This window comes from Pterocles gutturalis, unplaced genomic scaffold, assembly GCF_000699245.1.
Source record: "Pterocles gutturalis isolate BGI_N339 unplaced genomic scaffold, ASM69924v1 scaffold46765, whole genome shotgun sequence".
Lineage (NCBI taxonomy): Eukaryota > Metazoa > Chordata > Aves > Pterocliformes > Pteroclidae > Pterocles > Pterocles gutturalis.
Genome location: NW_010147633.1, coordinates 33,186 through 47,240, shown reverse-complemented (window position 1 = coordinate 47,240; position 14,055 = coordinate 33,186). Strand labels below are relative to the sequence as shown.

Here is a 14,055-nt window from a genome sequence, read left to right as displayed (position 1 = left end):
CCCTCCGAGCGGCCGATGGTGCTTTTCTGCCTTTCTCTTCTGTAGGGTCTGATGCTGTTTGGATTTTAAAGTGTTTCTCTTTAAATTATTTCCTTCGGCGTGCCTCGCTGGGTTCGATCTCTAGGCCAGTTTGAAGCTGTGGGAAAGTGGTTGAAAAGAGGCTCTGTTAAGGGGCTGACTTGTGTGTTGGACCGTTCCAGGCAAGTAGCATTGAAGTACATGTGTATGTTTGCTGTATAGGTAGAAATGAAGAGAAATTACTGGAGAAGCAAAGAAAAGCATGGCTGGAGCAATCGCAAGCGCAGCTACCATCCCCATCGGTACAGAAGACCCAGTCACAGCAACTGTACTGAAAGGCAAGTACCTGCAGCTTGTGCTTAGCGTGGAGTAAGCTGTTAGATGTTATGACTAATTAAATTTGCAGAATGGTGCCTGTCTAGAACTGGGAGGGTTGCCATCTAAAAATCTGCTGGACAGTACTTCTTGTATATCTGTCATCCCTAGTGGGAGTGGAATTGCATTGATTTCTGGAGATTTATCGTATGTTTGCAACTCTATATTGATTTTAAACTGAGGCGTGGTGCCATGAGCTGGTAGTTTCAGGTGTGCCTGATCGTCCATAAACTCTTCATTAATATGCAAAGATAGTTCAGGGAAGAAAAACATTTGTGAGTATTTGATTCCACCTGCCTATTTATTTTACCCCTCAGTGTCTACGAGTGTAAAAACTCTCATTAAAGGATCTTTCTGAACGTTTAAAAGCATGTTAAATAATATGGTAATAATACCACATCTGGCAGATCATGAAACTGAAACAAGGTCTCAGGAATAATCCACTGCCTTGAAAACTGATTCAGAAAAGTACATTTTAAACTTTTGAACTTAAACTTGCCTGTGTTTGAGCTATTTTTATGGCTCTTTTTCTTTCCCATGTTCTTTTCTTAGTGCCTCTTGTAGGAATAAACGAGGCCGATCCTTTGTTTTCAAGCTCTCTAAAGTTTTTTGAAATGTATTTTTAGAGAAAGAGACACATACAAACAAACACGCATGTATAGATGTATGAGTTGCCCTGTTAGTTGTATTTGTGTAAGAAAAGTTAGAAATGCAAATAGACTCTTAATTCATCAATCTAGAATTAAAAGGGTTTTATTAAAAAGCTTTAAATTTAAGTGCTTGGGTTTGATGAAGGTTTTTTTTTCCCCCCTTGTAGATCAGTTATGTTCTATAGTTGTTTTCAAAGTTGTATAATCAAACAGCAATAGAGCTGGTACTGGAACTAGGATTTCTTAGTCATTTTGTTTTCAATAAATTATGATTCTTGCAAAACATCTTGGCCTCATGTTTTTAAGATGACATGTTAAGACCTGTCTAAAAAGTGAGAATTGTACAGGTGATTTGGAAAACATCCCAGTGGCATTTTAGTCATCAGTACTGAATGTGCCCATTTAAATCACTTCAAAAAGAAGAAAGCTGCAGTTATCCTGTCAACTGCAATATTTATTACAAAAGCAGAGACTTTTCTTTCTTAGAGTTTTCATTAAATTTTAGTTTATTTTGCATGTTTCTGAACATTGTTGATGAAATTCTTGTCCTGAAGAGAATGGCAAAATGTTTTTTGACGTGACATTAATGTTTTACCCACACGGTCTCTCACTTTATGCTGTGAAGACTTGCATGCTTTCAAGGGTGGTCTTTTCTTCTAATCAGGGGGTATGGTAAAATGCTCGGATTTAATCTGTAACTGAAAAGAGTTAAAGACACTTGCAGAATCAGCAGCCACCTCTAGTGTTTTAGCAAGTAATTAAGGCTTTTGAGATGTTGATATCTCTTATGTTATTGAGAGGTTTTTAAGCTGAATATTTTTACTGTTCCGTTTTCATGGTTTAAGTGTATGGTGATGTACACCGTGTGCTTATCACAGCCCTGCAAAATTGTACTCTATTAATTTCAATAACAAGCAGCTTTCTAGATTCTTTGTGGGAAAGATATGTAGGACAATTGTGAGCATGTGTTGAAGGCAGCGCTGGTTTTTTAGGCCGGAACAGGAGGAATCACAGACCGCAGTGAATGCAGGCCCCAGCAGCAGTGAAGATCCTTCTTCATCCAGTTTAACACAGAACTCTGTAGCGCCAGGTGAGAGACCATGTTTATGGGTCAAAAACCAGTGTCTATATGCTGACTGTATGAAAAAAGTAGCAGTAGCTGCATTAGTGGTATGGTGTTGAAGGATATAAGCAGTAAAGCTTGTAGAGAAAAGTAACATTGGGTGATATAAAAAGATGTAGTAAATGGGGATCTAGAGAGCAGGGCCAAATACACATTCAGGCCCACAAGCGCTTCTCATGTTTGAAAACTTGTGTGCTTAGCCCAGCTGATATAAACTGAAATAACAGAATTCTATTTCTCCCTCCAGAATGGTGCTTTGGGAAGAAAATGAACGTTGTTTCTTTTCTCACAGGTGCTGAAGATGTTATTATATACATCTTTCAATAGAAACGTTAAATAAGCAAAGAAAATACGAGAGCATATAAAAAATTATAACTTGCATCCAGTTATTCAGTCTTTATAAAAGAAATAACAATCCACCACTTCAAAGGGGAAAAAATAGTCTCTCTTTATGCCTTCAGTGTATTTTGTGGTCTGTAAAAAATACACTTTGGCTAAATGTTTGTTCATTACCAAGGAGCTGACTGGTGAAACCAGACTTGATGCAGTAGCAATGCTGTTGAGGAAGATGTCCCATTTGCACTCTGGTTTCCTGACTCATTAAACAACCCGAGCAAAAGCTAAGCCTGTGGGAAGATGCATTTCTCCACAACAGGAGAGTCCTGAAACACCAGTGGCTCTATAACCTCTTAACAACAAAGCCAGAGTTTAAAGAGACCTTGTTTGTGTATAACTCTTTTATGCTTATGAGGCTGTGAGCATGTAAGGAGATGTATCCTGCAAAACAGTTATTGCTGTATAATTAGATTCCGTATGCTAAACGCAGTGTGCTTTTATGAACCTTACTGATTCATTCACTGACTTTATATTTTTGTTGACCTGAATAAGTCTTGGTCACTTGTTGCTAATCTGAAACCTAGAAGATGCTGACAAGAAAGGTTGGACCAGATGATCCTTGTGGTCCCTTCCAGCCTGGTATTCTATGGTTCTGTGACAAGGAGATGAATTGTAAGCACCAGCAAAAAGAGGTTACTTTAAATGCAATTTCTGGTAGTAGATAAAGGTTTAAATAAAAACTCCTGAAATTAAGATGTTAACACTCGCCTCTTCTGAATAAAATCCTTTGTCTTGAGACAATGTACCATTATGAATCTGTCAGAGTATTTTGCCTGTCTGCCTCTGTGAATTTACCTGGGCAGTGAGGCACTAAAACTGAATGTTTCTCTCATCCCAGCTCATCCTTTTTGGAAGGAGCTTCCGTGTATTGTCCAAATGTAGTCTTGATTGTATCTAAATCTCTCCTATGTGTTGAATAAAAGGTGGCTTGTTTGGGAAGGTGAACCACTTTATCTTGGTTTGGGTGATACCTTATCAATTTTTTTTGTTGTTTCGGTCTGACCTACCTAATTTCTTAACCCAGAGCATCCCCTCATGATTGGTTTATGAAGAAAGGTCATATATTTGTTCTGCAGCAAAACCTTTCCTCTGCTTCTCTGATTTGTCTGAGTTTCATCTTGGTCGGTGGTGGCTTCCCTTCTGTACCTGTGTAATGGCACTGCATTTGAAAACTATAAATCTTTTTTTTCCTTTAAGTGGCTGTCATCTATTCCTAGTCTATCATGCTTGGGACCTGCTGAGGTTTGAGCCTTGTGACTGACATTCCCATGAAGATGTGGGATGTCAAAGAGCAATAAACAAACTTGGCTAACCATCTGATTTTGCCTGGGTTTTGACACTTTTTTTTTTTTTTAAGAGCTGCCAGGATTTTACTATGACGCAGAAAAGAACCGCTATTTTCGCCTACTGCCTGGACATAATAACTACAACCCACTCACGAAGGAGAGCATTCAGTACAAGGCAATGGAATGCAAAAGACTGAGACTCTTAGAAGAGGAAGAAAAACAAAAGAAGGTACATTCTGAAAAAGATTGCAATTAGGCTTTATTGTGCTCTGGCCCAGGACTGATTATAAGCTAAAGCCTTTCAATTCTGACTGTGGTACAGTTCCCTAAGCTGTCTGAAGAAATGAAAATTTCTTTTTGCTGAGGATTTATAGTCCTCAAAGCCCTTTGTTTGGCTGTTCCACACAGGACTGAAAGCAAGTCATTACAAACAAAAAACTTGTAAAGAGAGAGGAACTGTGCTCAGAATTGCAGATTGTCCAACAGTTACACTTGAGTCAGAACATTGGATGCCAGGTTTCAAATCCCTGCCTTGAATTGGCAAAGTGAGGTCTTGATTTTAAGATTTCCACAAGTTTAATAAATGTATTGATCATATTCCTGGACCCTGAAGAAACAATACTAGTGGTATTTTGTGGAAACAGCTTCTTCATGATTTTTTTTGGACAGGTCAGGGCAGGTCTTATGTTAATGCTTGGAAAGCCTGTATGCTTTTCATCATAAAGGGTTACAGCAGAGCTAGTGCTGATGCTGCATATCAGTAATCTGGGTAAAATAGCTAACAAGGATGGGTTTTAATTACCTGACAGCCATATCTTCCAACTTTACAAATCACAGGTCAGCTTAAACGTGCTGTCATTTGAAAGAAGCGAGCAGTACTTTTCTCCTTAGGTAATGAAGTTCTCACTTCAACCAGCTATTCAGCTCTTCAGTATTCACTGTGAAATGCTGCTGTTGGTTTGGTCTTAGCTTTTTTTTTTTTTTCTCTCTTCTATTGTAGCTGTTTCCATGAGCAGCTGAGGTTTCATAGATACCAAATAGCTGCTTGCTGCGTTGCTGTTGATGGGACCTGTGGATATACATCTCTTCTCAAAATGTGGTTATTGAATCAGATGTCTGAATTAGGCTCCCAGATAAGAACATTTTGACTTTTAAATACTCACTTTGTCAGAACATTATCAAAAAGGTTTCTTATTCTGTAACTTTGTGAAGTACTCTATCCTTTGGTCTCCCAGAAAGTCATTGCATGAAGTTTTAAAAAATGATGAATGGAAAAGTAGTTTAGTGCAGCAGTAAGACTGCATAGTTAATAGCAGTCTTGTTGTGATAAAAAGTTTTGCTGTATAATAAGAATTTAAGGTGTTATAGTGAAACCAGAAGGTGACTTCACATCTCAAGGTGGTACTGCTGATAATGTCAACGTTTTTTGGTTTTTTTCTCCAGTTTTTTATTTATAGAAGCACCCCATGCCTCACAGGAATATATTCTTGTCTCTTTCTTGTTTGCTTACTGTAATAGACCAGAGAGATGGTGTTGGAATGTGGTTTTTTCAGATGTTCTGAAAATTTCAATGTATGTAGGCTAGAGGAAAAAGTTACCTTAATATCCCAAATATCTAAGACCACAGCCATGTTTGAATTGTAAAAAAGCAAATAACTGAGTACACTTTCATGTTATTCTCTTCCAGAAAACAACAAGGCCTGGACTGAACTCATCTATGCTGTTACAGAAGAGGCAGCTGGGTTTGGTCAGCTCCACAAGTTATTGCAGGTACAGTGATTTGATTTGTCTTCTGTTTGCAATACCAAGTTCTGCTGTTAGTGCAACTGTTCCTGTCAGGTTTTTTTGCATTTGTTGCTGTTTCATTAGGACGAAGAGGAACATATCTCTTGTAATAAAAAAACAGTTCTATTCCTCTATACTAGAGTGTTGAGAATTCAAATGAAGAAGAGGTTTCCCAATTTCAGATAATTGGAGTTTAAAACATCACATTTTTTTCTATATATGCTGTGTTGCCGCATTGTGCTTTATGAACACAGTGCAGCTTTTCTTTGGATAAATGCTCTTTGACTGACGTGACCATTCCCCCTGCCCCCCGTTAGAATCACTCTGCTCAGATTCAGTAACAGTGCAGAAGGCAAGTCAGTGACTCACTATGTTGTTGTTTCTGATACTGAAGATGTGCTGGGGTTCAAAATAATGAGATGAAATTCCACGAATGTGGAAGATGCACATGTTCATGGGTTATATAAAAGAATTTGTAGCATGTTAGTTGTTCAGGCATTTTATCTTGAGATAAAGATTGATTGAGAAGCAGTTTTAGATATCCAGAATTCTTTTCATTTGGCGTTCAGCCTAGGCTTACATAAATTCTTCTCTCTTTCTGTGCACACACCGCCACCCCTTGCTTTTACAGGCTGGTCCATGAACTAAAAGTGAACTGCATGCAGAGGAGGAAGATAGAAATTCACAGTCCAGATTCCTCTGTTGCTGGAACCAACAATTTTAAAATAATTGTGGTATGTTATGAGAACTGTTAAGTCTTTAGGAAGAAGAGAGACTATCTTCAGTGAAAGTTCAGGATGTTGTAATCAAATCCTATAGGTCAAATTTCAGTTCTCAAAATCTGTGCTCAGTAATTTTAAACAGGTAGGAAGAGGCTGTTCCTTTCCCAGAAAGGAAAGTGGTGAAAAGGTTGGATATGAAAGTGAGGGGAGTTTTTTGGAAGTTGATCAACGTGTTCTTGTGAAAATAACCAGGAGTTGAGTGGATAATTAACATGGGGCTGGGAGAGGGAGTGGAAAGGATTAAGAGAAAGAAGAAGAAGAAAATGAAAGAGAAGAATTTTGGGAGTGGCAAAGTGTGTGGTCCAGAGACTCTACGTAAACATCAGTAATAATTTTATATCTCATGATCTAAAGGCAGTTTCTACTGGTTTTGATGGTACTGCATGTGCAGGATTGGTCTCTGGAGCAAATACCTTTCATGGTCTGTGTAGGACTAGCTCCTGGCCTTGTAAACAGAGCACTGCATAGGTAGCTGAAGCCAGAAGGGAGTCAGAAACTTAGTGTCGTAAAAGAACATCTGAACTGTAGCACCAGCCTTTTTGCTGTGATCCAAGAGCAGGAGAATTCCATGTTCACTTTTGATAAGGTTTAAATTTTTGAGTCCTCTACCAATACCAGCCTGTGCTTACTAATCAACCAGAGTAAGTGTCTAGAACTGGTGAAATTGGAAAGAGTATTTATTGTTACTCAAGGACTAAATCCTTTTCTTACTCATGTTTTTTCTGTGCATGCATATAAAAAGAAGTTGGCCACTGTTTTTAGACATGAGTGGAAAGCAGATGGTGTTAAAGGGATCAGAATTTATGTGTTGTTTCATTTTAGACTTAATGCAGCTCTCTCAAGCTGTTTTTCCCTGTAAGTTTCCAGTAAGTGTGACCAGTAAGCTTTTATTTTACAGGCAGATGTTGCTTGTGAACGGATATTCACTGTAAATGATGTAGAGCATGGAGGCTGTAAATATGGTATCATCAACCTCCGCGGTCTGGGGAAGGAGTCTCTCACTGTGGAGATGTACGACAACCTCTACTTCACAAACCGCAAAGTACTGTGTCTGTTCCTGCTTCCTTTGGTTGTTGCATTCTCAGCACGCTGTTCTTGGGAAGCACAGGTGGAAGTGCATGAGGGTTGGGGAGGGGATTCGGAGGAGAGAATGGAAGAATCTAGCAATGTGAAGCTTGGATAAACACAGAATCACAGTAAACTTGTCTCTGAAAGTCCTCAGTACCAGTGTTAGTTCTCAGGAATGTTATGCTCCAATTGGAACGAAAGACTATGTAGAAGTACTAGCTTCCAAGGATAGTGCTTACTTCAGAGTTGCACTTGGCTGTAGCTGACAAAACTGATGTTGAGTGTCAGAAACTACTAAGATTTGCATGCTTCTTTCTTAAAAATAATTTTGGGAAAATGTGTTTATCCTCGAACATGAAGCATATTTAAAACAGGCTGTCATAATCTCATCATGCTCAGATTCTTTTAAGGATGATCTCTTAAATAATAGAATGTGCTTGATGCCTCAATCTGTGTTTAGACAGACTTCTCAATACTGCTCTGTCTCCTACATTTAAGAGGAGTATGAGGCCAAAATGTTCATGTTCCATTACTGGTCTATTTAGTGGGCTAAAGAAGTGTGCCCAGCACATAGTTTCATGTCATCTTTGCATGGAAATACCATTTCATGAATAAGAAATCACTAAAATAGTATGCCTTCTTGTGTCTGAAGGTGAATTCCGTGTGCTGGGCATCATTGACTTATCCAGATTCTCATGTTTTATATCCTTTTTAAAAAAAGCAAAATTTCAGTTCAGTTTTTACAAGTCTCCGTTACGCTGCACAGAACAACTAACTTGCAGGAAGACCTCTCATGTAGTTGCCCAGAAATGAAGTTTTCTGGAAAACAGAGAAAGTTATAAAAATCGAAAGATGTTGGAACTAGTGATGCAGACGTATGGTTCTGTTATAGATATATGTAGAATTGTTCCAGGTGAAACAAGGTGAAAGAAGCAGGTGAAAGAGGACCATCTTTCCTGCCCTGGAGACTTCCCACTTAATTAATAGTGTAGATGCCATATCCAAAATGATCTGACGTTTAGATATTGGCTGGGGCAAAAGAAGAAGAGAGGGGGTTAAGGCAATTAACTTTCTCTTTGAAGTGGACCTCTTTGAAAGTGTGTTGGTTGGTTTCTGTTGTAAACCATCCCCATACTGGTTGGAGTGAGAGGAGAAGGGGAGCAATTCATTGGCAGCATACTCTGCAACTTTCGGAGCATGTTTTGCAGATCTGCCTCAGAGGAAGAGGAAGGTTGATGGTATAGTAGAGGAAGCAGTAATGGGTAGTGCAGAGCCCGGAAGAGAGGAAGAAAAGGAAATTTTAATGTGGGAGATATAGCAGGCAACAGATGTGCTATTAAAGTACCAAAAAGAGAGGAAATTATATAGAAATGTATGTAATGGCTCATGGGAAAAGCCAAGCAATTCTGGAGTGATCCAGAAGGTGGCAGGAGTTCATCAGGCTTGCTCACAGCTGCTTAGGAGTTGGGGATTTTTAAGTTGGTAATTTTGTGCTTTTGTCTATTCATGCTTGAAGTGCAGCTTTCAAATCCTATTTATACCTGGTATAATCTTTAGAAAGTATTTTAATGTAATCTAAAGTGAGTCTTCCCTGCTCCCCCAGGGTGTGCACCTCTTTCTCCAACTTATCTCCATGAAAAACAGATACATACACAGATAATACAGTGGCATCAGCATGTAAAGAGGAGAAGGGTCAGTGTAGGCCATCCATTTTTTATCTATCACTAGAAAGATGCCTTAGTATTCCTCTTATCTTGTCTTTCTGGTAGTGAAAATACACGAGCAATAATTGTAGGGTTTCTAGCTCTTTCCGATGAAACAAATGAAAAGTCAGGACTTAATTGTAAACTGTAAGGCACATGGAAGGTCTCAGAGGGAAAGTATTGTGAGTTGTGGCTGTGTCACATCATCTTGCTTTTCCCAGCTATAAATGGTAGGCAGCCTGTTCCATTCTAGGGAGAAATCTTTGTTTTCCTTAACTCACTTCAACAAGCTGTGTCTCATGGGAATTGCAGAAACACCAGGCTGTGCCAGTCTGCTTCCAGCATCGTTGTTCAGCAGCGGTAACCCAGGTAGGGCGTTTTTGTTGTTTTTTTTTTTTCCTCCCATTTTCAATAGCAGTTATAGTATAAAAAGAGCAAAAAGGAAAGATTATTTCTGTACTTTTCTTAGCTGGAGACACTGGTATTCTTGTAAAACTTAGAAAGTCTGAAACAGTTTAAGAAGCGAACACATGAAAGAACTTACCTTAAGAATTAATTAACAAGCAGTATTCAGAGCACTAGTTTATTTTTATCTGCTGCTGATGTAGTGCTTCGCTTTGGCAAGAGAACATCTCACTTGTAAAGTAAAATTTGACATTTTTCATGAGTCGCTTGGCCTGTAACTAATACTCAGAAGCTGAACACAAGAAAGTACTCAGATTTCCTTATAGACTATCTAGAATCACTGCAGAATCCCTTCTCTTAGTAGCTGCTCAAGTGTGCTCGGTGAATTAACCAGAGGTGGAAAGCTGGCAGATGTCTCAGCCCATAGCTCCTTGTACAAGCTCATGCTGAGCTGTGTGGAAGCATGATTGTTGAGGAGAATCCTGTGTTTTAAGTCTGATGTCTATAGATGTATCTTCATATGTATGTTTGTTCAACGTGCTTGGAGGCAGGACTTTATTAATTGGACTTTCTTGATGGATGTCGAGCCATGCTGCTTCAGGTCACACAGTACAGTCCTCTAACCCACTTTCCATTCAGACATGATCAGTTAAGTTTATACAGAGGAAATCTGTGATGGATAAGATTTATGAACCTGTTTAAAATTTTTAATGTCATGCTATTTATGCAGCCATTAGGGAAAAAAAAAAGATGCACAGAGTTAGCATGAACTTGAAGTGTCACTGAAGGTGGATGGCTGTTAGGACACATGCCCAGTTACTCTGTAGAACATTTCAAGCCCTTCACCATGGTCAGATGCCCTGAGTTCCACCAAAGTCCTCCTGTGTAGTATTTCCTATTGACTGTTTTAGGTATTTCCAAGTTTCTTGACTTAGTCCACTCTCATAAATTGTTGGTTTGAGGGGACCTTGCTACGTAGAGGCTGTGAGCAAAGTACCTGCCTAAAACCACGTTTTAAACATGTCACCTGTGCTGCCTGACACACATATGATCGTGGTGGGTGTGCCATGAAGGAAGTGAAAACTGAGGACATAAAATTTATGTTAATTAGCAGACTTTGGCAGGAGCTACATGAGTAAGGGCCAAATCTAGGATATTGTTACTTTTTTAAATAGGCAAGCCAAGAACTTACACAATAGGATTTGGCTAAAGTAAATGTTTTGCGTTTCTAGCCCACTCATATTTAAAAAACAGCTTATTTAATGCCATAAGGCAAGTGTTATTTTTCTCTTTCCTGCCATGGTCAGGACTACTGAATAAATTTCACAGTCTCTCACAATCATCTCTCTATAGGGACTATAAATCCAGCTTACAATCATGAAGTCCCACTTTTGTTTCCTGTCTCTTGAGTAGCACATGGATGCTAATTGGGTAACATTTTCTATGCTTCAGATCGAAATGTTGAAAGTATGGAAATCCAGAGATGCTTCCGAGGTTATCATCCTGTCCTTCATGTGTTGCTCCTCTCTCCTAGGAGATCGACCTGGAATGCTGTGCAGCTTCAAGATATCCACTGCCTGGTCCTGTGCTTGGTGCCTGAATCCCCAAGCAGACAATTGCTTCAGCACAGGTGATCTGCAAGGCTAGCAACCTCTTCTATCTCAGTGGGAAAGACTTCTTGCATTAATCTCCCAGCTGCTACACAAATTACAGCTAAACAAACATAATCTGTCTTCCTTAGGCCTGACGCGACGAGTTCTTGTGACCAACATAGTGACAGGACATCGACAGATATTTGGAACCAGTAGCGATGTGTTGGCACAACAGTTTGCCACACAGGTAAGAACCACACACCCTTCATTTTTTTCCAAAGCACTGCCTCACTGGGTGGCTTTTTGTTCCGTTTGTGAGGGGACTCATCATGCTGACTGTGAGGTGGTGATTTCAGTTGCTGTTGGACGGCTGTTCCACAGCAGAGGTGATGTGAATAGCAACAAAGAAGATTAACTGATTTCAAACTCTGGCAACAGGTAATTTTTGTTAATTGTACAGAGGTAAAAAGGAAATGAAGGAAGTACAAAGAGCACAGTAATAATGCATTGTAAAATTATTTTGGTTTTGGTAAATTACGTCATCTTATTAACACTCAGTGTATTGTCTCTATTAAGAAGGAGAATACCCCTATAAAATACCAATGGACTTGTTCACAAAGATTTAGTGGGAAGGGTGAAATTGGAATACATGAATTCCAGTTCCTGTTTTGCTGTTACATTAAACTAAGTTCCTACTTACCTACCTGAACTTTTACAGATAAAGTAAAGAGTAGAAGTTTGAATGCAACTAATGAATTGGCTGAAAAATGTCTAATAAAAAATTTGGGTTCCTAATACCCATGTTAATAAAATAATTTGACAACTGCACCAGAGAGCTCAAAAGCTTGAGTCTGTACAACTTGTAAGATCCTTTCAGATGTTGCATAGTACGCGTCTTTCTCTTGGATTCTTCCAGACTCCAATGCTGTACAATGGTTGCCGTTCGGGTGAGATTTTCAGTATTGACGTGCGTCAACGCAACCGAAAGGGCCACAGCTGGAAAGCAAATCGTCTCTTCCATGACTCGGCAGTTACATCAATTCGCCTTCTTGAGGCTGAGCATTATCTGATGGCAGCAGATATGGCTGGAAAGGTATGGTTTTGTTGCGTTTGGGGTATGCTGTTCCTTTGGGTATCTGGGCATTGACAGGTGCTTATCCCATTCCCAAGGGTGGCTGCCTGTTCTTTGGGGGGGTAGTATGGAACGGGGTGGTAGTCACACATACGGGTCCTCTTCCAGATGCACTTATTTATCAACCATCAAATGCTCTCTGCTTTGTTAATATAGCCTCTTTCAAACAATCACTTCAACTTGCAGATAAAACTGTGGGACCTGAGAGCAGCAAAGTGTGTGAAACAGTACGAAGGCCATCACAATGAATATGCCGTTCTCCCTTTGCACGTAAATGAGGAGGAAGGACTTCTTACAGCAGGTGGGTTGACTTTTTCCCCATCTACTTTTAGAGTGCATGGCAGTGATACTCTTATACCCGATTAATGTTTCTTAGCTACAGCTGTTGGAAGCAGTGAAGCTGTTAATTCTTTAAAATTCAGAAGAAATTTAGCCTTAGACATACTGTAGTATACCATGAAAATTAAGAAATCATGTTATGGATGCACACCTACTACTGCTGTGTCCTGCAAAAGTCCCATTATCCTTTCCACAGTGTGTCTCAGGAGTAGAGCAGAAAACACTTGATTTTGAAATTCAGGGAAACAAGGTGTAAACAGGAGACTTGGTGCAGAGAGTAAAGACTGGGTTATATGTTTATTGGGTACTTAAGTGGGTAGTGTTTTGATGGACTGAAGCATTGGCATGTAAGCGCAACTCCTTGTAAATTGTCTATACAACTCAGGTTCATTTTGAATATACTTGGCTACAGTCTGAGATTATTTAATTTTCTTTTATTTGGGGTCAGGGGACAAAAGGTAACAATAAATGAAGCAAAGTATAGCCAAGTTTCACAATGTCACTGTAAACATAGTGACCTCCTCTCCTTGGATTTGCCAGTAAGTGACAGAATAATGAGAAGAATTGTGGTTAATTGGACAATGAGTTTTTCTCCCCTTTTTTTGGCTTAGGAGCTTGATAATGAGGAAAGCACTCTAAATACTGATTTACCATAGTTTTTATTGCCTAACAGGTAATGCACATTTTCCCTGCTTTTGCAGTATTCAGTGTAGAATTTCTGTTTTGCAAAGTATTGGTAAGCGCTTTGCCTCTAGTGTGTGTAGAAATGGTCAGGGTTTTTCCCCCCCAGACCTTCTGCTTCTCTGATAATCTTGCAGAGCTGTGTAAAGTACTTTTTGTGTGATGTTGAATTCTGGTGTCCTTTCCAGTTGGTCAGGACTGCTACACCAGAATTTGGAGTCTCCAAGATGCCCATCTGCTTCGAACCATCCCTTCTCCTCACCCATCCTCTAAAGATGCCATTCCCAGTGTGGTGTTTTCTTCAAGACTTGGAGGTAGCCGAGGAGTTCCTGGCTTACTCATGGCTGTCAAACAAGATCTCTACCACTTCTCCTACAACTGACACAATATTCTCCTCAGACCTTGTCTGCAAAACTGCCAGCCTCTACATGACTTTAAAATTTTTCCATCAGTCACCACGCTGTTGAGTCACTATATGCTGCTGTTGCATCTGCTTTACTCATGAAATTCTGAGCCTTCTTCAGCAGGTTCAGCAAATCTTACTGTATACATCTCGGACATCTTGTAAATAAAAACTGAATGCTGATTAACTTCTTAGGCAATATTCAGCCTCTTTGAAATCTAGATATAAGCAGTTTGAAAAGCTGGTAACTTGAGGTAAGGGCTTGACTCATGCTGGCTGAAATAGCTGCTCTAACTTAATCCTAGTTTGGTCACAGA

At 39.5% G+C, this 14,055-nt stretch overlaps 1 protein-coding gene across 1 annotated transcript; it reads left to right on the top strand.

Moving 5' to 3' along the window:
• Positions 1 to 246: 246 nt before the first annotated feature.
• DCAF4 (DDB1 and CUL4 associated factor 4) lies at positions 247 to 13,926 on the top strand. Its single transcript, XM_010086097.1, has 13 exons — positions 247 to 356; positions 2,036 to 2,133; positions 3,920 to 4,077; positions 5,536 to 5,618; positions 6,265 to 6,367; positions 7,314 to 7,457; positions 8,136 to 8,185; positions 9,476 to 9,555; positions 11,126 to 11,221; positions 11,333 to 11,430; positions 12,100 to 12,276; positions 12,502 to 12,616; positions 13,524 to 13,926. Exons 1-13 carry the CDS (start codon positions 247 to 249, stop codon positions 13,715 to 13,717), a joined length of 1,506 nt encoding a protein of 501 aa, XP_010084399.1. The 3' UTR covers positions 13,718 to 13,926.
• Positions 13,927 to 14,055: the final 129 nt, after the last annotated feature.